Source organism: Oncorhynchus tshawytscha, linkage group LG24 (genome assembly GCF_018296145.1).
Source record: "Oncorhynchus tshawytscha isolate Ot180627B linkage group LG24, Otsh_v2.0, whole genome shotgun sequence".
Lineage (NCBI taxonomy): Eukaryota > Metazoa > Chordata > Actinopteri > Salmoniformes > Salmonidae > Oncorhynchus > Oncorhynchus tshawytscha.
In genome coordinates, this window is record NC_056452.1 from 30,002,799 (window position 1) to 30,027,506 (window position 24,708).

The following is a 24,708-nucleotide window of genomic DNA, read 5'->3' on the forward strand; positions in this document are numbered from 1 at the left end:
TATCTACTAGACCCTGGATCTGACCATCTATATCTACTAGACCCTGGATCTGACCATCTATATCTACTAGACCCTGGATCTGACCATCTATGACTACTAGACCCTGGATCTGACCATCTTATCTACTAGACCCTGGATCTGACCATCTATATCTACTAGACCCTGGATCTGACCATCTATATCTACTAGACCCTGGATCTGACCATCTATATCTACTAGACCCTGGATCCGACCATCTATATCTACTAGACCCTGGATCTGACCATCTATATCTACTAGACCCTGGATCTGACCATCTATATCTACTAGACCCTGGATCTGACCATCTATATCTACTAGACCCTGAACCTGACCATCTATATCTACAACTAGACCCTGGATCTGACCATCTATATCTACTAGACCCTGGATCTGACCATCTATATCAACTAGACCCTGGATCTGACCAGCTATGTCTACTAGACCCTGGATCTGACCATCTATGACTACTAGACCCTGGATCTGACCATCTATGTCTACTAGACCCTGGATCTGACCATCTATATCTACTAGACCCTGGATCTGACCATCTATATCTACTAGACCCTGGATCTGACCACCTATATCTACTACTAGACCCTGGATCTGACCATCTATATCTTTTAGACCCTGGATCTGACCATCTATATCTACAACTAGACCCTGGATCTAACCATCTATATCTACTAGACCCTGGATCTGACCATCTATATCTACTAGACCCTGGATCTGACCATCTATATCTACTAGACCCTGGATCTGACCATCTATGACTACTAGACCCTGGATCTGACCATCTTATCTACTAGACCCTGGATCTGACCATCTATATCTACTAGACCCTGGATCTGACCATCTATATCTACTAGACCCTGGATCTGACCATCTATATCTACTAGACCCTGGATCCGACCATCTATATCTACTAGACCCTGGATCTGACCATCTATATCTACTAGACCCTGGATCTGACCATCTATATCTACTAGACCCTGGATCCGACCATCTATATCTACTAGACCCTGGATCTGACCATCTATATCTACAACTAGACCCTGGATCTGACCATCTATATCTACTAGACCCTGGATCTGACCATCTATATCTACTAGACCCTGGATCTGACCATCTATATCTACTACTAGACCCTGGATCTGACCATCTATATCTACTAGACCCTGGATCTGACCATCTATATCTACTAGACCCTGGATCTGACCATCTATATCTACTAGACCCCGGATCTGACCATCTATATCTACTAGACCCTGGATCTGACCATCTATATCTACTAGACCCTGGATCTGACCATCTATATCTACTAGACCCTGGATCTGACCATCTATATCTACTAGACCCTGGATCTGACCATCTATATCTACTAGACCCTGGATCTGACCATCTATATCTACTAGACCCTGGATCTGACCATCTATATCTACTAGGCCCTGCATCTGACCATCTATATCTACTAGACCCTGGATCTGACCATCTATATCTACTAGACCCTGGATCTGACCATCTATATCTACTAGACCCTGGATCTGACCATCTATATCTACTAGACCCTGCATCTGACCATCTATATCTACTAGACCCTGGATCTGACCATCTATATCTACAACTAGACCCTGGATCTGACCATCTATATCTACTAGACCCTGGATCTGACCATCTATATCTACTAGACCCTGGATCTGACCACCTATATCTACTAGACCCTGGATCTGACCATCTATATCTACTAGACCCTGGATCTGACCATCTATGACTACTAGACCCTGGATCTGACCATCTATGTCTACTAGACCCTGGATCTGACCATCTATATCTATTAGACCCTGGATCTGACCATCTATGTCTACTAGACCCTGGATCTGACCACCTATATCTACAACTAGACCCTGGATCTGACCATCTATATCTACAACTAGACCCTGGATCTGACCATCTATATCTACAACTAGACCCTGGATCTGACCATCTATGTCTACTAGACCCTGGATCTGACCACCTATATCTACAACTAGACCCTGGATCTGACCATCTATATCTACAACTAGACCCTGGATCTGACCATCTATATCTACAACTAGACCCTGGATCTGACCATCTATATCTACAACTAGACCCTGGATCTGACCATCTATATCTACAACTAGACCCTGGATCTGACCATCTATATCTACTAGACCCTGGATCTGACCATCTATATCTACTAGACCCTGGATCTGACCACCTATATCTACTAGACCCTGGATCTGACCATCTATATCTACTAGACCCTGGATCTGACCATCTATGTCTACTAGACCCTGGATCTGACCATCTATGTCTACTAGACCCTGGATCTGACCATCTATATCTACTAGACCCTGGATCTGACCATCTATATCTACTAGACCCTGGATCTGACCATCTATATCTACTAGACCCTGGATCTGACCATCTATATCTACTAGACCCTGGATCCGACCATCTATATCTACTAGACCCTGGATCTGACCATCTATATCTACTAGACCCTGGATCTGACCATCTATGTCTACTAGACCCTGGATCTGACCATCTATGTCTACTAGACCCTGGATCTGACCATCTATATCTACTAGACCCTGGATCTGACCATCTATGTCTACTAGACCCTGGATCTGACCATCTATATCTACTAGACCCTGGATCTGACCATCTATATCTACTAGACCCTGGATCTGACCATCTATATCTACTAGACCCTGGATCTGACCATCTATATCTACTAGACCCTGGATCTGACCATCTATGTCTACTAGACCCTGGATCTGACCATCTATATCTACTAGACCCTGGATCTGACCATCTATATCTACTAGACCCTGGATCTGACCATCTATATCTACTAGACCCTGGATCTGACCATCTATATCTATTAGACCCTGGATCTGACCATCTATATCTACTAGACCCTGGATCTAACCATCTATATCTACTAGACCCTGGATCTGACCATCTATATCTACTAGACCCTGGATCTGACCATCTATGACTACTAGACCCTGGATCTGACCATCTATATCTACTAGACCCTGGATCTGACCATCTATATCTACTAGACCCTGGATCTGACCATCTATATCTACTAGACCCTGGATCCGACCATCTATATCACTAGACCCTGGATCCGACCATCTATATCTACTAGACCCTGGATCTGACCATCTATGACTACTAGACCCTGGATCTGACCATCTATATCTACTAGACCCTGGATCTGACCATCTATATCTACTAGACCCTGGATCTGACCATCTATATCTACTAGACCCTGGATCTGACCATCTATATCTACTAGACCCTGGATCTGACCATCTATATCTACTAGACCCTGGATCTGACCATCTATATCTACTAGACCCTGGATCTGACCATCTATATCTACTAGACCCTGGATCTGACCATCTATATCTACTAGACCCTGGATCTGACAATCTATATCTACGGAGTATGGATGGAGTTTAAGGGCATGAAGGGAACTGCAAAGGCTCAGACACAGAGAGAGAGAGACAGAGAGAGAGACCGAGAGAGAGAGACACAGAGAGAGAGACAAACACAGAGAGAGAGAGACAGAGAGAGAGAGAGCGCGACACAGAGAGAGAGACAGACACAGAGACAGACACAGAGAGAGAGACAGACACAGAGACAGACAGGCAGAGATAGAGAGACAGATAGAGAGACAGACAGACACAGAGAGACAGAAACAGAGAGACAGACACAGAGATAAAGACAGAAACAGAAAGAGAGAGACATACACAGAGAGAGAGACAGAAACAGAGAGAGAGACAGACACAGAGAGACAGAAACAGAGAGACAGACAGACACAGAGATAGAGACAGACACAGAGAGAGAGACATAAACAGAGAGAGAGAGAGACACAGAGAGAGAGAGACAGACACAGAGAGAGAGAGACAGAAACAGAGAGACACACACATAGAGAGAGAAAGCTGGGAACATTTGTTGGACACATGATTAGGGCTGAGGGACTAAAGGGAGGTTCTGGGAGCTTACCCACGGTGGTTCCATCCAGCCCCATGATGCATTTCATGGCTCTCAGGATCTGTTCTGTGACGGGAGGAGACATGGCCGAGGCGTACACCGCACTGTGGGAGTGGCTACGCAGGTAGTCGACCAGCTCCTAAAAGAGAGCGAGCGAGAGAGGGAGAGAAAGAGAGAGAGAGAGAGAGAGAGGGAGAGAAAGAGAGAGAGAAGAGTGAGAAAGAGAGAAGAGCGAGAGAGTACAGTTTATAACATTAGAGCCATGAATACACGTACAGTATATATGTGATGGGAGATGTGGCCAAGGCATACACCACAGTGTGGGAGTGGCTACGCAGGTAGTCCACCAGCTCCTGTAACACAGACCAATCACAGGGCAACATTACACACTGTGGGAGTGGCTACGCAGGCACACACACAAAAAATAGTTCTATATTGTGCCAAATAAGGGTTATTTGGATTCTATCCATAGCAGAACCATTTCCTAAGGTTCTATAAAGAACCATTTCCTAAGGTTCTATAAAGATCCATTTCCTGAGGTTCTATAAAGAACCCTTTCCTAAGGTTCTATAAAGAACAATTTCCTAAGGTTCTATAAATAACTATTTCCTAAGGTTCTATAAAGAATGGTTCTATAAAAAACCTTTCTCAATCTTAAAAGGTTCTTTGTAGATAATGTTGTACTATAGAACTATACATGGTTTTTATTCTGTTTAACGATAATGTTTTATTGTTCAACTTCTCTAGGTGTTATTATTGTGTTAATAATTGTCTAGTTGAATCAGGTGTGGTAGCTCTGGTACAGCTGTGGGTCCCTGAGGAGAGAACTGAGACCCTCTGGTACAGCTGTGGGTCCCTGAGGAGAGACCTGAGACCCTCTGGTACAGCTGTGGGTCCCTGAGGAGAGAACTGAGACCCTCTGGTACAGCTGGGGGTCCCTGAGGAGAGAACTGAGACCCTCTGGTACAGCTGGGGGTCCCTGAGGAGAGAACTGAGACCCTCTGGTACAGCTGTGGGTCCCTGAGGAGAGACCTGAGACCCTCTGGTACAGCTGTGGGTCCCTGAGGAGAGACCTGAGACCCTCTGGAACAGCTGTGGGGTCCCTGAGGAGAGAACTGAGACCCTCTGGTACAGCTGTGGGTCCCTGAGGAGAGAACTGAGACCCTTTGGTACAGCTGTGGGTCCCTGAGGAGAGAACTGAGACCCTCTGGTACAGCTGTGGGTCCCTGAGGAGAGAACTGAGACCCTCTGGTACAGCTGTGGGTCCCTGAGGAGAGAACTGAGACCCTCTGGAACAGCTGTGGGGTCCCTGAGGAGAGAACTGAGACCCTCTGGAACAGCTGTGGGGTCCCTGAGGAGAGAACTGAGACCCTCTGGAACAGCTGTGGGTCCCTGAGGAGAGAACTGAGACCCTCTGGAACAGCTGTGGGGTCCCTGAGGAGAGAACTGAGACCCTCTGGTACAGCTGTGGGTCCCTGAGGAGAGAACTGAGACCCTCTGGAACAGCTGTGGGTCCCTGAGGAGAGAACTGAGACCCTCTGGAACAGCTGTGGGTCCCTGAGGAGAGAACTGAGACCCTCTGGTACAGCTGTGGGTCCCTGAGGAGAGAACTGAGACCCTCTGGTACAGCTGTGGGTCCCTGAGGAGAGAACTGAGACCCTCTGGTACAGCTGTGGGTCCCTGAGGAGAGAACTGAGACCCACTGGTACAGCTGTGGGTCCCTGAGGAGAGAACTGAGACCCTCTGGTACAGCTGTGGGTCCCTGAGGAGAGAACTGAGACCCTCTGGTACAGCTGTGGGTCCCTGAGGAGAGAACTGAGACCCTCTGGTACAGCTGTGGGTCCCTGAGGAGAGACCTGAGACCCACTGACTTAGTCAACTGTTCTCAAACGACCATAATGACCATAATGTAGAGGGAGCTCATGTGACACAACGTGAGCCTGAAAAACATTTCTGTCACTGTTCCTCAGCCATCTGAAGACTGAATACAACAGGAAGACCAGTGCAGCAACTAACTGTAAAGAGACCGTGTTGTAGTGAGACAGGATTTTTTTAAACCTTTATTTAACTAGGCAAGTCAGTTAAGAACAAATTCATATTTTCAATGACGGCCTAGGAACAGTGAGTTAACTGCCTGTTCAGGGGCAGAATGACAGATTTTTACCTTGTCAGCTCGGGGATTCGATCTGGCAACCTTTCGGTTACAAGTTCAACGCTCTAACCACTAGGCTACCTGCCGTCCCTACACTCTAACCACTAGGCTAACCAACCGTCCCTACACTCTAACCAATAGGCTACCTACCGTCCCTACACTCTAACCACTAGGCTACCTGCCACCCCTACACTCTAACCACTAGGCTACCTACCGTCCCTATACTCTAACCACTAGGCTACCTGCCGTCCCTACACTCTAACCACTAGGCTACCTACCGTCCCTACACTCTAACCACTAGGCTACCTACCGTCCCTACACTCTAACCACTAGGCTACCTACCGTCCCTACACTCTGACCACCTGCCGCCCCAAAGGATGAGGCCTGTTAAGCTCATTGTTCCTAAACGTCAACAGTAGATTCATTCAGCTAGTGGTTGACAGCATCAGTTTTGTCAGCCCTGGGGGGCAGGGGTAAATGAACCCTGAAACAAGCAGACATCTGGTTCTAGCTAGGGCTGGGTAACTATCTCTGCTTTAGGGCCTTGAAGGCGTTTTGCTCCGACTGAATTCAACTAGGAACATGTCCGAAATCCAGCCCACATTTGGGGACTGGAGTTAGGCCTGTCTGTCTGTCTGTCTGTCTGTCTGTCTGTCTGTCTGTCTGTCTGTCTGTCTGTCTGTCTGTCTGTCTGTCTGTCTGTCTGTCTGTCTGTCTGTCTGTCTCAGCATCCTAGTTGTTTAACTACACATCTGGGGAGTGGAGTTAGGCTGTCTGTCTGTCTGTCTGGCTGTCTGTCTGTCTGTCTGTCTCAGCATCCTAGTTGTTTAACTACACATCTGGGGAGTGGAGTTAGGCTGTCTGTCTGTCTGTCTGTCTGTCTGTCTGTCTGTCTGTCTGTCTGTCTGTCTGTCTGTCTGTCTGTCTGTCTGTCTGTCTGTCTGTCTGTCTGTCTGTCTCAGCATCCTAGTTGTTTAACTACACATCTGGGGAGTGGAGTTAGCTTCAAAACATTTTAAAAACTTTCCAAGACGTGTTGAACATGACCCAGGACTAATGACAAGTTCATCTAATTGACCAGGAATGCCCAGGAATGCCCACCTACCTTTTTCCCAGCGATGTATCCTCCTGCAGCCCCGAAACTCTTGGTGAACGTTCCCATCATGACGTCGATGTCCGAGGGGTCCAGCCCAAACAGTTCTGTCACACCCCTCCCTGTCGGCCCCACCGCCCCGATACTGTGTGCCTCGTCTAGGTACAGGTAGGCCTTGTACTTCTTCTTCAGGGCTACGATGTCTGGCAGACGCACCACCGACCCCTCCATACTAGAACAGGACACAGAGATATACACTGAGTTACATTACCTCTAATACCATCTTTCTCTGTCTCCCTGGTTACATTACCTCTATTAACATCTTTCTCTGTCTCCCTGGTTACATAACCTCTAATACCATCTTTCTCTGTCTCCCTGGTTACATTACCTCTAATACCATCTTTCTCTGTCTTCCTGGTTACATTACCTCTAATATCATCTTTCTCTGTCTCCCTGGTTACATTACCTCTAATACCATCTTTCTCTGTCTCCCTGGTTACATTACCTCTAATACCATCTTTCTCTGTCTCCCTGGTTACATAACCTCTAATACCATCTTTCTCTGTCTCCCTGGTTACATTACCTCTAATGCCATCTTTCTCTGTCTTCCTGGTTACATTACCTCTAATATCATCTTTCTCTGTCTCCCTGGTTACATTACCTCTAATACCATCTTTCTCTGTCTCCCTGGTTACATTACCTCTAATACCATCTTTCTCTGTCTCCCTGGTTACATTACCTCTAATACCATCTTCCCCCGACTCCCTGGTTACATTACCTCTAATACCATCTTCCCCCGACTCCCTGGTTACATTACCTCTAATACCATCTTTCTCTGTCTCCCTGGTTACATTACCTCTAATACCATCTTTCTCTGTCTCCCTGGTTACATTACCTCTAATACCATCTTTCTCTGTCTCCCTGGTTACATTACCTCTAATACCATCTTTCTCTGTCTCCCTGGTTACATTACCTCTAATACCATCTCTCTCTGCCTCCCTGGTTACATTACCTCTAATACCATCTTTCTCTGTCTCCCTGGTTATCTCTCTATCTCTCTTCCCGACCACAAAAACCTGGAGTATCTCCGCACCGCCAAGCGCCTCAACTCCAGGCAGGCGAGATGCTGTTAACCTGGTTAAACTTTTCTCTCTCCTACCGGCCAGGGTCCAAGAACGTCAAGCTGGATGCCCTGTCTCGCCACTATAACCCCACAGCTCCCACCCCGGTCCGAGCCAAACCCTGGTAACCGGATGTTCGTGCCTGATGCTGTCTGCTCCGCGGTCCTGTAAAGTGCTCATTCCTCCATCTTTCCACCCGGGCTCCCAGTGGACCCTGGCCTTCGTGCGACAACGCTTTAATTGGCCTACCATGGTCCGGACGTTGCCACCTTTGTCGCCGCCTGCACGGTCTGTGCATGGAACAAGTCCCCTCGACAAGCCCTGGCTGGCCTCTTCCAACCTCTGCCTGTCCCTCATCGCCCCTGGTCTCACATTTCCCTGGACTTTGTCACGGGTCTCCCCCCGTCTGATGGCAACAAGGCCACCCTGACCGTGGTGGATCGCTTTTCCAAGGCTGCCCACTTCATTCATTCCTCTCCCCAAGTTACCCTCTGCCAAGGAGACAGCCCAGCTCATGGTGCAGCACGTCTTCCGGATCCATGGACTGCACATGGACATGGTCTCCGACCGGGGTCCTCAGTTCTCGTCTTGGTTCTGGAAGGCATTCTGCACTCTCATTGGGTCGTCGGCCAGCCTGTCCTCCGGGTTCCACCCCCAGTCTAACGGCCAGTCGGAACGAGCCAACCACCCTGCGCTGCCTGGTCTCCACCAACCCCACCACCTGGAGCCAGTAGCTGGTGTGGGTGGAATCCTTCCCTGCTCTGCCATGGGCCTATCACCGTTTGAGTGTTCCATATGGTATCAGCCCCCACTCTTTCCTGAGCAGGAAGAGGAGGTCGTCATACCTTCTTCCCTGGAGGACAGCCCGGTCGGCCCTGCTCAAGGTATCGTCGACAAGCGGACCACCATCGGACACTGGCTCCCTGGTATCGTCTTCTACAGAAGGTATGGCTATCCACCCGGGATCTGGTGGAATCCCGCAAACTCTCCCCCCGGTTTACTGGCCCGTTCCCCATCTCCAAGATCATTAGACCATCTGCTGTTTGTTTTCTGTTGCCCCCTACCCTTTTGTATACACCCCAACTTGCATGTATCCAGAGTCAAACCCATGTCTCACAGCCCTTCTGTTGCCCCTTTGTATACACCCCACCTTTCATGTATCCAGAGTCAAACCCATGTCTCACAGCCCTTCTGTTGCCCCTTTGTAATCATCCCAAAGTTCATGTATCCAGAGTCAAACCCATGTCTCACAGCCCTTTGTCTCCCATTTCCAGGCCCATCCCTCTCCCCCATCTCACCGATGACCAACAAGCTTACACGGTGAGGCGTCTCCTGAAGGTTCAACCCCGGGGCAGGGGGTTCCAGTACCTGGTTGACTGGGAGGGTTATGGCCCGGAAGGAGAGGCTCTTGATCCCCGCCAGGGACATCCTGGACCCAGGCCTCATCGCCGACACCCCGGTCAACCAGGTGTGCGCCCAGGTAGGACGTCAGGTGGTGCCCCTAGAGGTACTGTCACACCCTGATCTGTCTCACCTGTCTTTGTGATTGTCTCCACCCCCCTCCAGGTGTCGCCCATCTTCCCCATTATCCCCTGTGTATTTATACCTGTGTTCTCTGTTTGTGTGTTGCCAGTTCATTAAACTATTGATTATTTTGTGGTCTGCATCTGGGAGAGAGAGAGAGAGAGAGACAGAGAGACAGAGAGAGAGAGAGAGAGAGAGAGAGAGACAGAGAGACAGAGAGAGACAGAGAGACAGAGAGAGAGAGAGAGACAGAGACAGAGACAGAGAGAGAGAGAGAGACAGAGAGAGAGACAGAGAGAGAGAGAGAGAGAGAGAGAGAGAGAGAGAGCTGCCCACTGTCCCAGAGAATAATTAGGTGTCCTAACCTGTAGATTCCTTCCACCATGATCAGAACCTTCCTCCATGGTCGGTGGGTCCGAGGCTGCCCACTACACACCGCCTCCCTCAACAGACGCTCCAGGCTCTGCATGTCTTGGACACACACACACACACACGAATGATTCCCATTCAAAATCCTATTTTCCCTAACCCCTAACCCTAAATCTAACCCCTAACCCTAAAACTAACCCCTAACCCTAAAACTAACCCCTAAACCTAAAACTAACCCCTAACCCTAAAACTACCCCCTAACCCTAAAACTAACCCCTAACCCTAAAACTAACCCTTAACCCTAAAACTAACCCCTAAGCCTAAAACTAACCCCTAACCCTAAAACTAACCCTTAACCCTAAAACTAACCCCTAACTCTAAAACTAACCCCTAACCCTAAAACTAACCCCTAACCCTAAAATTAACCCCTAACCCTAAAACTAACCCTTAACCCTAAAACTAACCCCTAAGCCTAAAACTAACCCCTAACCCTAAAACTAACCCCTAAGCCTAAACCTAACCCCGAACCCTAAAACTAACCCCTAAGCCTAAAACTAACCCCTAAGCCTAAACCTAACCCCTAACCCTAAAACTAACCCCTAACCCTAAAATTAACCCCTAACCCTAAAACTAACCCTTAACCCTAAAACTAACCCCTAAGCCTAAAACTAACCCCTAACCCTAAAACTAACCCCTAAGCCTAAACCTAACCCCGAACCCTAAAACTAACCCCAAAGCCTAAAACTAACCCCTAAGCCTAAACCTAACCCCTAACCCTAAAACTAACCCCCTAAAACCCTAAAACTAACCCCTAACCCTAAAACTAACCCCCTAACCCTAAAACTAACCCCTAAGCCTAAAACTAACCCCTAACCCTAAAACTAACCCCTAAGCCTAAACCTAACCCCGAACCCTAAACCTAACCCCTGACCCTAAAACTAAGCCCTAAGCCTAAAACTAACCCCTAACCCTAAAACTAACCCCTAAGCCTAAACCTAACCCCGAACCCTAAAACTAACCCCTAACCCTAAAACTAACACCTAAGCCTAAACCTAACCCCGAACCCTAAAACTAACCCCTACCCCTAAAACTAACCCCTAAGCCTAAAAAACTAACCCCTAACCCTAAAACTAACCCCTAACCCTAAAACTAACCCCTAACCCTAAAACTAACCCCTAAGCCTAAAACTAACCCCTAACCCTAAAACTAACCCCTAAGCCTAAACCTAACCCCGAACCCTAAAACTAACCCTTAACCCTAAAACTAACCCCTAACCCTAAAACTAACCCCAAACCCTAAAACTAACCTCTAACCCAAAAATGAACCCCTAAGCCGAAAATAGCCTGGCAAAATGTCCTCACTTCTCAGAATGTTTTGTTGGTTTACTATTCTTGTGAGGACTTATGGTACTCACAAGTAAAGTAAAACGTGTACACACACACACACACACACACACGAAGAGAGATAGAGAAACAAGTCTGAAAATACACAACAATGCAACCACAAATACGCAATAGTTGAAAATTAGCACCACATAAACAAAACTACAGACTCCTCGCAGTGTTGCGTCCCATAATAAGCAGCACCCGAACCACAGGGCAGGCAGATCACGTGCAGAGGACAGTGTTTAAACTGCCAGCAACACCTTCTTATGGACCAGAGTACAGTGTTTTATATCCTTCCTATGGACTACAACAGGAAGTACCAAGACAACACCTTCTTTTGGACCAGAGTACAGTGTTTTATATCCTTCCTATGAACTACAACAGGAAGTACCAAGACAACACCTTCTTATGGACCAGAGTACAGTGTTTTATATCCTTCCTATGGACTACAACAGGAAGTACCAAGACAACACCTTCTTATGGACCAGAGTACAGTGTTTTATATCCTTCCTATGGACTACAACAGGAAGTACCAAGACAACACCTTCTTATGGACCAGAGTACAGTGTTTTATATCCTTCCTATGGACTACAACAGGAAGTACCAAGACAACACCTTCTTATGGACCAGAGTACAGTGTTTTATATCCTTCCTATGGACTACAACAGGAAGTACCAAGACAACACCTTCTTATGGACCAGAGTACAGTGTTTTATATCCTTCCTATGGACTACAACAGGAAGTACCAAGACAACACCTTCTTTTGGACCAGAGTACAGTGTTTTATATCCTTCCTATGGACTACAACAGGAAGTACCAAGACAACACCTTCTTTTGGACCAGAGTACAGTGTTTTATATCCTTCCTATGGACTACAACAGGAAGTACCAAGACAACACCTTCTTTTGGACCAGAGTACAGTGTTTTATATCCTTCCTATGGACTACAACAGGAAGTACCAAGACAACACCTTCTTATGGACCAGAGTACAGTGTTTTATATCCTTCCTATGGACTATAACAGGAAGTACCAAGACAACACCTTCTTATGGACCAGAGTACAGTGTTTTATATCTCAAATCAAATCAAACTTTATTTGTCACATGTGTCGAATACAACAGGTGTGGGTAGACCTTACAGTTAAATGCTTACTTACAGGCTCTAACCGACAGTGCAAACAAGGTATTAGGTGAACAATAGGTAGGTAAAGAAATAAAACAACAGTAAAAAGACAGGCTATATACAGTAGAGAGGCTACATACAGTAGTGAGGCTATAAAAGTAGCAAGGCTATATACAGTAGAGAGGCTTTATACAGTAGCGAGGCTATATACAGTAGCAAGGCTATATACAGTAGAGAGGCTATAAAAGTAGCGAGGCTATATACAGTAGCAAGGCTATATACAGTAGAGAGGCTATAAAAGTAGCGAGGCTATATACAGTAGAGGGGCTATATACAGTAGAGAGGCTATATACAGTAGAGAGGCTATAAAAGTAGAGAGGCTATATACAGTAAAGGGGCTATAAAAGTAGCGAGGCTATATACAGTAAAGAGGCTATAAAAGTAGAAGGCTATATACAGTAGAGAGGCTATATACAGCAAAGGGGCTATAAAAGTAGCGAGGCTCTATACAGTAGAGGGGCTATATACAGTAGAGGGGCTATATACAGTAGAGGGGCTATATACAGTAGAGGGCTATATACAGTAGAGGGGCTATATACAGTAGAGGGGCTATATACAGTAGAGGGGCTATATACAGTAGAGGGGCTATATACAGTAGAGGGCTATATACAGTAGAGGGGCTATATACAGTAGAGGGGCTATAAAAGTAGCAAGGCTATATACAGTAGAGGGGCTATAAAAGTAGCAAGGCTATATACAGTAGAGAGGCTATATACAGTAGAGAGGCTATAAAAGTAGCGAGGCTATATACAGTAAAGGGGCTATAAAAGTAGCGAGGCTATATACAGTAGAGGGGCTATATACAGTAGCAAGGCTATATACAGTAGAGAGGCTATATACAGTAGAGGGGCTATATACAGTAGAGGGGCTATATACAGTAGAGGGGCTATATACAGTAGAGGGGCTATATACAGTAGAGGGGCTATAAAAGTAGCAAGGCTATATACAGTAGAGGGGCTATAAAAGTAGCGAGGCTATATACAGTAGAGGGGCTATATACAGTAGAGGGGCTATATACAGTAGAGAGGCTATAAAAGTAGCGAGGCTATATACAGTAGAGGGGCTATATACAGTAGAGGGGCTATATACAGTAGAGAGGCTATAAAAGTAGCGAGGCTATATACAGTAGAGGGGCTATATACAGTAGAGGGGCTATATACAGTAGAGGGGCTATATACAGTAGAGAGGCTATAAAAGTAGCGAGGCTCTATACAGTAGAGGGGCTATATACAGTAGAGGGGCTATATACAGTAGAGGGGCTATAAAAGTAGCGAGGCTATATACAGTAGAGGGGCTATAAAAGTAGCAAGGCTATATACAGTAGAGTGGCTATATACAGTAGCGAGGCTCTATACAGTAGAGAGGCTATAAAAGTAGCGGGCTATATACAGTAAAGGGGCTATAAACAGTAGAGGCTATATACAGTAGAGGGGCTATATACAGTAGAAGGCTATATACAGTAGAGGGCTATATACAGTAGAGGGGCTATATACAGTAGAGGGGCTATATACAGTAGAGGGCTATATACAGTAGAGGGGCTATAAAAGTAGCAAGGCTATATACAGTAGAGGGGCTATAAATGTAGCAAGGCTATATACAGTAGAGGGGCTATATACAGTAGAGGGGCTATATACAGTAGAGAGGCTATAAAAGTAGCGAGGCTATATACAGTAGAGGGGCTATATACAGTAGAGGGGCTATATACAGTAGAGAGGCTATAAAAGTAGCGAGGCTATATACAGTAGAGGGGCTATATACAGTAGAGGGGCTATATACAGTAGAGGGGCTATATACAGTAGAGAGGCTATAAAAGTAGCGAGGCTCTATACAGTAGAGGGGCTATATACAGTAGAGGGGCTATAAAAGTAGCGAGGCTATATACAGTAGAGGGGCTATAAAAGTAGCAAGGCTATATACAGTAGAGTGGCTATATACAGTAGCGAGGCTCTATACAGTAGCGAGGCTATAAAAGTAGCGAGGCTATATACAGTAGAGGGGCTATATACAGTAGAGGCTTATTACAGTAGAGGCTATATACAGTAGAGAGGCTATATACAGTAGAGGGGCTATATACAGTAGAGGGGCTATATACAGTAGAGGGGCTATATACAGTAGAGAGGCTATATACAGTAGAGAGGCTATATACAGTAGAGGGGCTATATACAGTAGAGGGGCTATATACAGTAGAGGGGCTATATACAGACACCGGTTTTACCAGCTTCTTATGGACCAAAACAGGAAGTACCAAGACAACACCTTCTTATGGACCTCAACAGGAAGTACCAAGACAACACCTTCTTATGGACCACAACAGGAAGTACCAAGACAACACCTTCTTATGGACCACAACAGGAAGTACCAAGACAACACCTTCTTATGGACCAAAACAGGAAATACCAAGACAACACCATCTTATGGACCAAAACAGGAAATACCAAGACAAAACCTTCTTATGGACAACAACAGGAAATACCAAGACAACATGAGGCTAAATAACAACTATAACTGCAGCAGATACTGACTCCATTCCAAATAGCACCCTATTCCCTACATAGTGTTCCCTACATAGTGTTCCCTACATAGTGTTCCCTGTAGAGTGTTCCCTACATAGTGTTCCCTACATAGTGTTCCCTGTATAGTGTTCCCTACATAGTGTTCCCTACATAGTGTTCCCTACATAGTGTTCCCTGTATAGTGTTCCCTATATAGTGTTCCCTACATAGTGTTCCCTGTATAGTGTTCCCTGTATAGTGTTCCCTGTATAGTGTTCCCTACATAGTGTTCCCTGTATAGTGTTCCATACATAATGTTCCCTACATAGTGTTCCCTACATAGTTTTCCCTACATAGTGTTCCCTGTATAGTGTTCCCTACATAGTGTTCCCTACATAGTATAGTGTTCCCTACATAGTGTTCCCTGTATAGTGTTCCCTACATAGTGTTCCCAGTATAGTGTTCCCTACATAGTGTTCCCTGTATAGTGTTCCCTACATAGTCTTCCCTGTATAGTGTTCCCTACATAGTGTTCCCTGTATAGTGTTCCCTACATAATGTTCCCTACATAGTGTTCCCTACATAGTTTTCCCTACATAGTGTTCCCTGTATAGTGTTCCCTACATAGTGTTCCCTACATAGTGGACTACATAGTGTTCCCTGTATAGTGTTCCCTACATAGTGTTCCCTACATAGTGGACTACATAGTGGACTACATAGTGTTCCCTACATAGTGTTCCCTACATAGTGTTCCCTGTATAGTGTTCCCTACATAGTGTTCCCTGTATAGTGTTCCCTACATAGTGTTCCCTACATAGTGTTCCCTGTATAGTGTTCCCTACATAGTGTTCCCTGTATAGTGTTCCCTGTATAGTATTCCCTACATAGTGTTCTACATAGTGTTCCCTACATAGTGTTCCCTACATAGTGTTCCCTACATAGTGTTCCCTGTATAGTGTTCCCTACATAGTGTTCCCTGTATAGTGTTCCCTACATAGTGTTCCCTGTATAGTGTTCCCTACATAGTGTTCCCTAGTGTTCCCTATAGTGTTCCCTGTATAGTGTTCCCTACATAGTGTTCCCTGTATAGTGTTCCCTACATAGTGTTCCCTACATAGTGTTCCCTGTATAGTGTTCCCTACATAGTGTTCCCTGTATAGTGTTCCCTACATAGTGTTCCCTGTATAGTGTTCCCTACATAGTGTTCCCTACATAGTGTTCCCTGTATAGTGTTCCTACATAGTGTTCCATGTATAGTGTCCCCTACATAGTGTTCCCTGTATAGTGTTCCCTGTATAGTATTCCCTACATAGTGGACTACATAGTGTTCCCTACATAGTGTTCCCTACATAGTGTTCCCTGTATAGTGTCCCCTACATAGTGTTCCCTGTATAGTGTTCCCTACATAGTGTTCCCTACATAGTGTTCCCTATATAGTATTCCCTACATAGTGGACTACATAGTGTTCCCTACATAGTGTTCCCTACATAGTGTTCCCTGTATAGTGTTCCCTACATAGTGTTCCCTACATAGTGTTCCCTACATAGTGTTCACTACATAGTATTCCCTACATAGTGTTCCCTACATAGTAGTCCCTACATAGTGTTCCCTACATAGTGTTCCCTACATAGTGTTCCCTGTATAGTGTTCCCTACATAGTGTTCCCTGTATAGTGTTCCCTACATAGTGTTCCCTGTATAGTGTTCCCTACATAATGTTCCCTACATAGTGTTCCCTACATAGTTTTCCCTACATAGTGTTCCCTGTATAGTGTTCCCTACATAGTGTTCCCTACATAGTGGACTACATAGTGTTCCCTGTATAGTGTTCCCTACATAGTGTTCCCTACATAGTGGACTACATAGTGGACTACATAGTGGACTACATAGTGTTCCCTACATAGTGTTCCCTACATAGTGTTCCCTGTATAGTGTTCCCTACATAGTGTTCCCTGTATAGTGTTCCCTACATAGTGTTCCCTACATAGTGTGTTCCCTACATAGTGTTCCCTGTATAGTGTTCCCTGTATAGTATTCCCTACATAGTGGACTACATAGTGTTCCCTACATAGTGTTCCCTACATAGTGTTCCCTGTATAGTGTTCCCTACATAGTGTTCCCTGTATAGTGTTCCCTACATAGTGTTCCCTACATAGTGTTCCATGTATAGTGTTCCCTACATAGTGTTCCCTGTATAGTGTTCCCTGTATAGTATTCCCTACATAGTGGACCCTACATAGTGTTCCCTGTATAGTGTTCCCTACATAGTGGACCCTACATAGTGTTCCCTACATAGTGTTCCCTGTATAGTGTTCCCTACATAGTGGACCCTACATAGTGTTCCCTACATAGTGTTCCCTGTATAGTGTTCCCTACATAGTGTTCCCTGTATAGTGTTCCCTACATAGTGTTCCCTACATAGTGTTCCATGTATAGTGTTCCCTACATAGTGTTCCCTGTATAGTGTTCCCTGTATAGTATTCCCTACATAGTGTTCCCTACATAGTGTTCCCTGTATAGTGTTCCCTACATAGTGTTCCCTACATAGTGTTCCCTGTATAGTGTTCCCTACAAAGTGTTCCCTGTATAGTGTTCCCTACATAGTGTTCCCTACATAGTGTTCCATGTATAGTGTTCCCTACATAGTGTTCCCTGTATAGTGTTCCCTGTATAGTATTCCCTACATAGTGTTCCCTACATAGTGTTCCCTGTATAGTGTTCCCTACATAGTGTTCCCTACATAGTGTTCCCTACATAGTGTTCACTACATAGTGTTCCCTACATAGTGTTCCCTACATAGTGTTCCCTACATAGTGTTCCCTATATAGTGTTCCCTACATAGTGTTCCCTACATAGTGGACTACATAGTGTTCCCTACATAGTGGACTACATAGTGTTCCCTACATAGTGTTCCCTGTATAGTGTTCCCTACATAGTGTTCCCTACATAGTGTTCCCTACATAGTGTTCCCTGTATAGTGTTCCCTACATAGTGTTCCCTACATAGTGGACTACATAGTGTTCCCTACATAGTGGACTACATAGAGAAGAATAGGAACACAGTCTTTGACGGTGACTCAGGGGGAATCGGGATATGAAAAAAAAAAACATTTTGAATTCCCACACGCGTATTAATACACACTTGTACTTGTGTGAAATAGGACAAACATGAGCACTGACCAAATTGTTCTTATTTTGCTGACTGAGCCTAGTGTGGAGGTCTCTGGGACATTACCAGTAGTGGATATATAGCTGTGTTGGCAAGAGAAGACTGTGGGTTTAATTATGTAGGTGTCATACATTGTTGCACTGTAAGAAGTGTTGAATAAAAGCAGGGGTTTCTAGAAGGGATTGATACTGCAGTTAGCGCGGTTTTACCACTAGATGGGAGTGTTGATCAACTCTAGTTGGTAAAGTGGTAAAAGTCACACTGACGACATTCACATCTATAGCAGGACTGTCCAATCCTATAGCAGGACTGTCCAATCCTATAGCAGGACTGTCCAATCCTATAGCAGGACTGCCCAATCCTATAGCAGGACTGTCCAATCCTGTAGCAGGACTGTCCAATCCTGTAGCAGGACTGTCCAATCCTGTAGCAGGACTGTCCAATCCTATAGCAGGACTGTCCAATCCTGTAGCAGGACTGTCCAGTCCTGTAGCAGGACTGTCCAATCCTGTAGCAGGACTGTCCAATCCTGTAGCAGGACTGTCCAATCCTGTAGCAGGACTGTCCAATCCTGTAGCAGGACTGTCCAATCCTATAGCAGGACTGTCCAATCCTGTAGCAGGACTGTCCAATCCTATAGCAGGACTGTCCAATCCTATAGCAGGACTGTCCAATCCTATAGCAGGACTGTCCAATCCTGCTCCTGGAGAACCACTTCTGGTTTTCATCCTCTTCTCTCGAATCAGGGAACTGATTTCAGACCTGGGATACCAGGTGAGTGCAATTAACTACCAGGTAGCAACACAAACCTGAAATGTTTCGGGCTCTTCAGGACAAGGATTGGGCATCCCTGACCTATAAGAAACCATGACAGCAACAAAACAAACATAAACATTAATCTACAGGCACACAGCTCAGACACCCGTGGATATCCCACAAGACATGCCACAAGAGGTCTCTTCACAGTCCCCAAGTCCACAACAGACTATGGGAGGCACACAGTACTACATAGAGACATGACTACATGGAACTCTATCCCACAGTACTACATAGAGACATGACTACATGGAACTCTATTCCACAGTACTACATAGAGACATGACTACATGGAACTCTATTCCACAGTACTACATAGAGACATGACTACATGGAACTCTATTCCACAGTACTACATAGAGCCATAACTACATGGAACTCTATTCCACAGTACTACATAGAGCCATGACTACATGGAACTCTATTCCACAGTACTGAATAGAGCCATGACTACATGGAACTCTATTCCACAGTACTACATAGAGCCATGACTACATGGAACTCTATTCCACAGTACTACATAGAGCCATGACTACATGGAACTCTATTCCACAGTACCACACAGAGCCATGACTACATGGAACTCTATTCCACAGTACTACATAGAGCCATGACTACATGGAACTCTATTCCACAGTACTACATAGAGCCATGACTACATGGAACTCTATCCCACAGTACTACATAGAGCCATGACTACATGGAACTCTATTCCACAGTACTACATAGAGCCATGACTACATGGAACTCTATTCCACAGTACTACATAGAGCCATGACTACATGGAACTCTATCCCACAGTACTACATAGAGCCATGACTACATGGAACTCTATTCCACAGTACTACATAGAGCCATGACTACATGGAACTCTATCCCACAGTACCACACAGAGCCATGACTACATGGAACTCTATTCCACAGTACTACATAGAGCCATGACTACATGGAACTCTATCCCACAGTACTACATAGAGCCATGACTACATGGAACTCTATTCCACAGTACTACATAGAGCCATGACTACATGGAACTCTATCCCACAGTACTACATAGAGCCATGACTACATGGAACTCTATTCCACAGTACTACATAGAGCCATGACTACATGGAACTCTATTCCACAGTACTTCATAGAGCCATGACTACATGGAACTCTATTCCACAGTACCACACAGAGCCATGACTACATGGAACTCTATCCCACAGTACTACATAGAGCCATGACTACATGGAACTCTATCCCACAGTACTACATAGAGCCATGACTACATGGAACTCTATTCCACAGTACTACATAGAGCCATGACTACATGGAACTCTATCCCACAGTACTACATAGAGCCATGACTACATGGAACTCTATTCCACAGTACTACATAGAGCCATGACTACATGGAACTCTATTCCACAGTACCACATAGAGCCATGACTACATGGAACTCTATTCCACAGTACTACATAGAGCCATGACTACATGGAACTCTATTCCACAGTACCACACAGAGCCATGACTAAATGGAACTCTATTCCACAGTACCACATAGAGACATGACTACATGGAACTCTATTCCACAGTACTACATAGAGCCATGACTACATGGAACTCTATTCCACAGTACTACATAGAGCCATGACTACATGGAACTCTATTCCACAGTACCACACAGAGCCATGACTACATGGAACTCTATCCCACAGTACCACTGTAAATACCAAAAGTCATCTAAATATTAAGAACAGGTACCTACACCACAGCCTGTTTCTCTGTCTATCTGCTAGAGAGACACACAGATTACTACACACACAGAGAGACACACAGTTTACTACACACACAGATTACTACACACAGAGACAAACAAACAGTTTCCTAGGCCACCTTCAGTTTACTACACACACAGATGGGCAGGGCACACATATGTGGGTAGATTTTGTCTACGGATAAGAGACACACACAGTTTACTTTTCACACACAGAGAACCAGTTTTTATTTATCAAAGACCACAGAGACGTTGGTCACAACCTGTCCTACAAAAGTCACTTTATTCTGGCTAGACACACAAACGCTTTGGTTGTTGTTCCAATGTTAGTTTGAGTTGCTGCTCGGGAGTCATCGCAGTTGGAGATTTTCTTTCTTTCTTCTTCTTCATCGCAGACAAGCGAGTGTTCGAGTTACCACGGTAACGGCCTGTCCCCTTTAAAAAGGGCCAGCTGGAAAATATTTGTCCCAGCTAATGATTGCGTTTGATGGATCGCTCCCCAGAATAAAAACGTTGAGTCATTGTTCGCCTGGATTTATTTGTGAGTTTTTACATTTCTACTTTAGGAGCACATCATGTGTACACCTTGTTTTTATTTTCTTTAGACCTGATCTATTATGAATTCAACCGTATCACTCAGCATTTTGTGGCAGACTGGATGATTCTTGATTGTAGAACTATTTAATCTTTTTACTACTGTATCTAAATTACTTATTTGAACATACATTGTTTAAAAGACGCAGGTCACAAAAAAATGAAATGAAATTCAGCAATATATCCCCATTACTTCGTACTACACTAAAGGAGGGGTGTGGGTTCTGAGGAGAATTTCTGTCTGTAAAAAACACCTTGTGTGGGGAAAAATGCATTCTGATTGGCTGCCAAGTGAGAGGGTCTATGCCCTCCCAGGCCCACCCATGGCTGTGCCCCTGCCCAGTCATTTCAAATCCATAGATTAGGGCCTAATTAATTCATTTCAATAGACTGATTTCCTTATATGAACTGTAACTCAGTAAAATCTTTCAAATTGTTGCATGTTGCGTTTATATTTTTGTTGAGTGTAGTAATATATATATTGTTTTTGAAACAAAAAGCATGCTAATATATTTAAATATATATATAATAATTATGAAGGAAAAAATATATATAATAATTATGAAGGAAAAAATATATATAATAATTATGAATATATATATATATTGACTGGTAAAAATGTGGCTGGTATATATTTTTTATCTACCTGCCACAGTGGCCAGTGGATCAAAACCTTTACACACCAATTCAATCACAATCACAATCACAATGCCAATGGGGTGTTGTGGGGCACACATTGTAAACATTGTGGCATGTATAATCATTTAAAAAAAGTCCCATTGCTGACAGACTGAACTGTAACAAATGTCGACTTCAGTAGTAGACCCATGTGTAAACCGTATTGAATCTCAGCCTTGTGTTTCACTCAGTCTAGTGTTGGATGGACATGGATGAAGGAGAGATATGGTAGTGGAGGGGGGGTGGGGGGGGGGTCAGCTGGTGCCTGAGGCTTCAGCTCAGTCAGAGTCCCTGCGGGGACAGGTCTGCTGTGAGGCTGCTCTGAGGCCCCGAGGGCAGCCCCCTTAATTAACTGGTTCTGCTTGTACCAATCAGGGCACATTACAGACCGAGGTTTACAGCAGACGTCAGATAAACTCATCTGTCTTGTCTACTGTACTGAGAAGGAGATGACGACTGAAAGGCACCCTGTTCCCTACAGAGCCCTGGTTAAAACCATAGGTAATAAAATGCCAATCTCAACCGTGTTTCTACCCAACAACATCACCCAGCCAAACAAAGAATACATTGGACACCTGGGGAGAGGATAGCACCGTTTTCCTCTAAGAGATGTGAGGTGTCTACAGTGAACCAGAATATAAACCCAATGTGCAACAATTCCAAAGATTTTCCTACAGTTCATATGAGGCAGTCAAAGCAGTCAATTGAAATCAATAAATTAGGCCCCAATCCATGGATTTCACATGACTGGGCAGGGGTGCAGCCATGGATGGCCTGGGAGGGCATAGGGCCAGCTACTGGGGAGCCTGGACCAGCCATTCAGAATGAGTTTTCCAACACAAAACAGAGAGAGATGTGTTGGGGTTCGAGCAGAGAGGTGTGTTGGGGTTTGAGTAGAGAGGTGTGTTGGGGTTGGAGCAGAGAGATGTGTTGGGGTTTGAATAGAGAGATGTGTTGGGGTTTGAGCAGAGAGATGTGTTGGGGTTTGAGCAGAGAGATGTGTTGGGGTTTGAGCAGAGAGATGTGTTGGGGTTTGAGCAGAGAGATGTGTTGCAGTTTAAACAGAGAGATGTGTTGGGGTTTGAGCAGAGAGATGTGTTGGGGTTTGAACAGAGAGATGTGTTGTGCTTGAGTACTTTAGTTTGAGAGTATGTCTACTTACTGTTGTGCTTAAACACCCAAATAGTTGCCCCTGACAACCTGGCCCCCAAGATCAGCGAGGTGTGGTTCAGCTCATCACTCAGAATCAGACAGCCCTGGAAACAAGAACAGAAAACACAGGGATAGATTATGTGTAGTCTGTTGGTGCTGTATAGATTAGGTGTAGTCTGTTGGTGCTGTATAGATTAGGTGTAGTCTGTTGGTGCTGTATAGATTAGGTGTAGTCTGTTGGTGCTGTATAGATTAGGTGTAGTCTGTTGGTGCTGTATAGATTAGGTGTAGTCTGTTGGTGCTGTATAGATTAGGTGTAGTCTGTTGGTGCTGTATAGATTAGGTGTAGTCTGTTGGTGCTGTATAGATTAGGTGTAGTCTGTTGGTGCTGTATAGATTAGGTGTAGTCTGTTGGTGCTGTATAGATTAGGTGTAGTCTGTTCGCTGCTGTTAGGTGTAGTCTGTTGGTGCTGTATAGATTAGGTGTAGTCTGTTGGTGCTGTATAGATTAGGTGTAGTCTGTTGGTGCTGTATAGATTAGGTGTAGTCTGTTGTCCCAGGTCTGTTGGTGCTGTATAGATTAGGTGTAGTCTGTTGGTGCTGTATAGATTAGGTGTAGTCTGTTGGTGCTGTATAGATTAGGTGTAGTCTGTTGGTGCTGTATAGATTAGGTGTAGTCTGTTGGTGCTGTATAGATTAGGTGTAGTCTGTTGGTACTGTATAGATTAGGTGTAGTCTGTTGGTGCTGTATAGATTAGGTGTAGTCTGTTGGTGCTGTATAGATTAGGTGTAGTCTGTTGGTGCTGTAGAGATTAGGTGTTATCTGTTGGTACTGTATAGATTAGGTGTAGTCTGTTGGTGCTGTATAGATTAGGTGTAGTCTGTTGGTGCTGTATAGATTAGGTGTAGTCTGTTGGTGCTGTATAGATTACAGACACCTGTTAGATTAGTTGTAGTCTGTTGTCCCAGGTCTGTTGGTGCTGTATAGATTAGGTGTAGTCTGTTGGTGCTGTATAGATTAGGTGTAGTCTGTTGGTGCTGTATAGATTAGGTGTAGTCTGTTGGTGCTGTATAGATTAGGTGTAGTCTGTCGGTGCTGTATAGATTAGGTGTAGTCTGTTGGTGCTGTATAGATTAGGTGTAGTCTGTTGGTGCTGTATAGATTAGGTGTA

At 44.9% G+C, this 24,708-nt stretch overlaps 1 protein-coding gene across 2 annotated transcripts in view; it reads right to left on the bottom strand.

Moving 5' to 3' along the window:
• Window positions 1-24,708, bottom strand: part of sptlc3 (serine palmitoyltransferase, long chain base subunit 3) — a 113,999-nt gene that overhangs the window by 17,005 nt on the left and 72,286 nt on the right. For both annotated transcript variants that reach the window (XM_042305647.1, XM_042305648.1), the window contains 4 exons: window positions 23,547-23,640; window positions 10,306-10,411; window positions 7,308-7,527; window positions 4,063-4,189 (listed from right to left, as the gene is read on the bottom strand). In XM_042305647.1, the coding sequence (XP_042161581.1) occupies window positions 4,063-4,189; window positions 7,308-7,527; window positions 10,306-10,411; window positions 23,547-23,640 (547 nt within the window). The remainder of the gene's footprint in view (window positions 1-4,062; window positions 4,190-7,307; window positions 7,528-10,305; window positions 10,412-23,546; window positions 23,641-24,708) is intronic.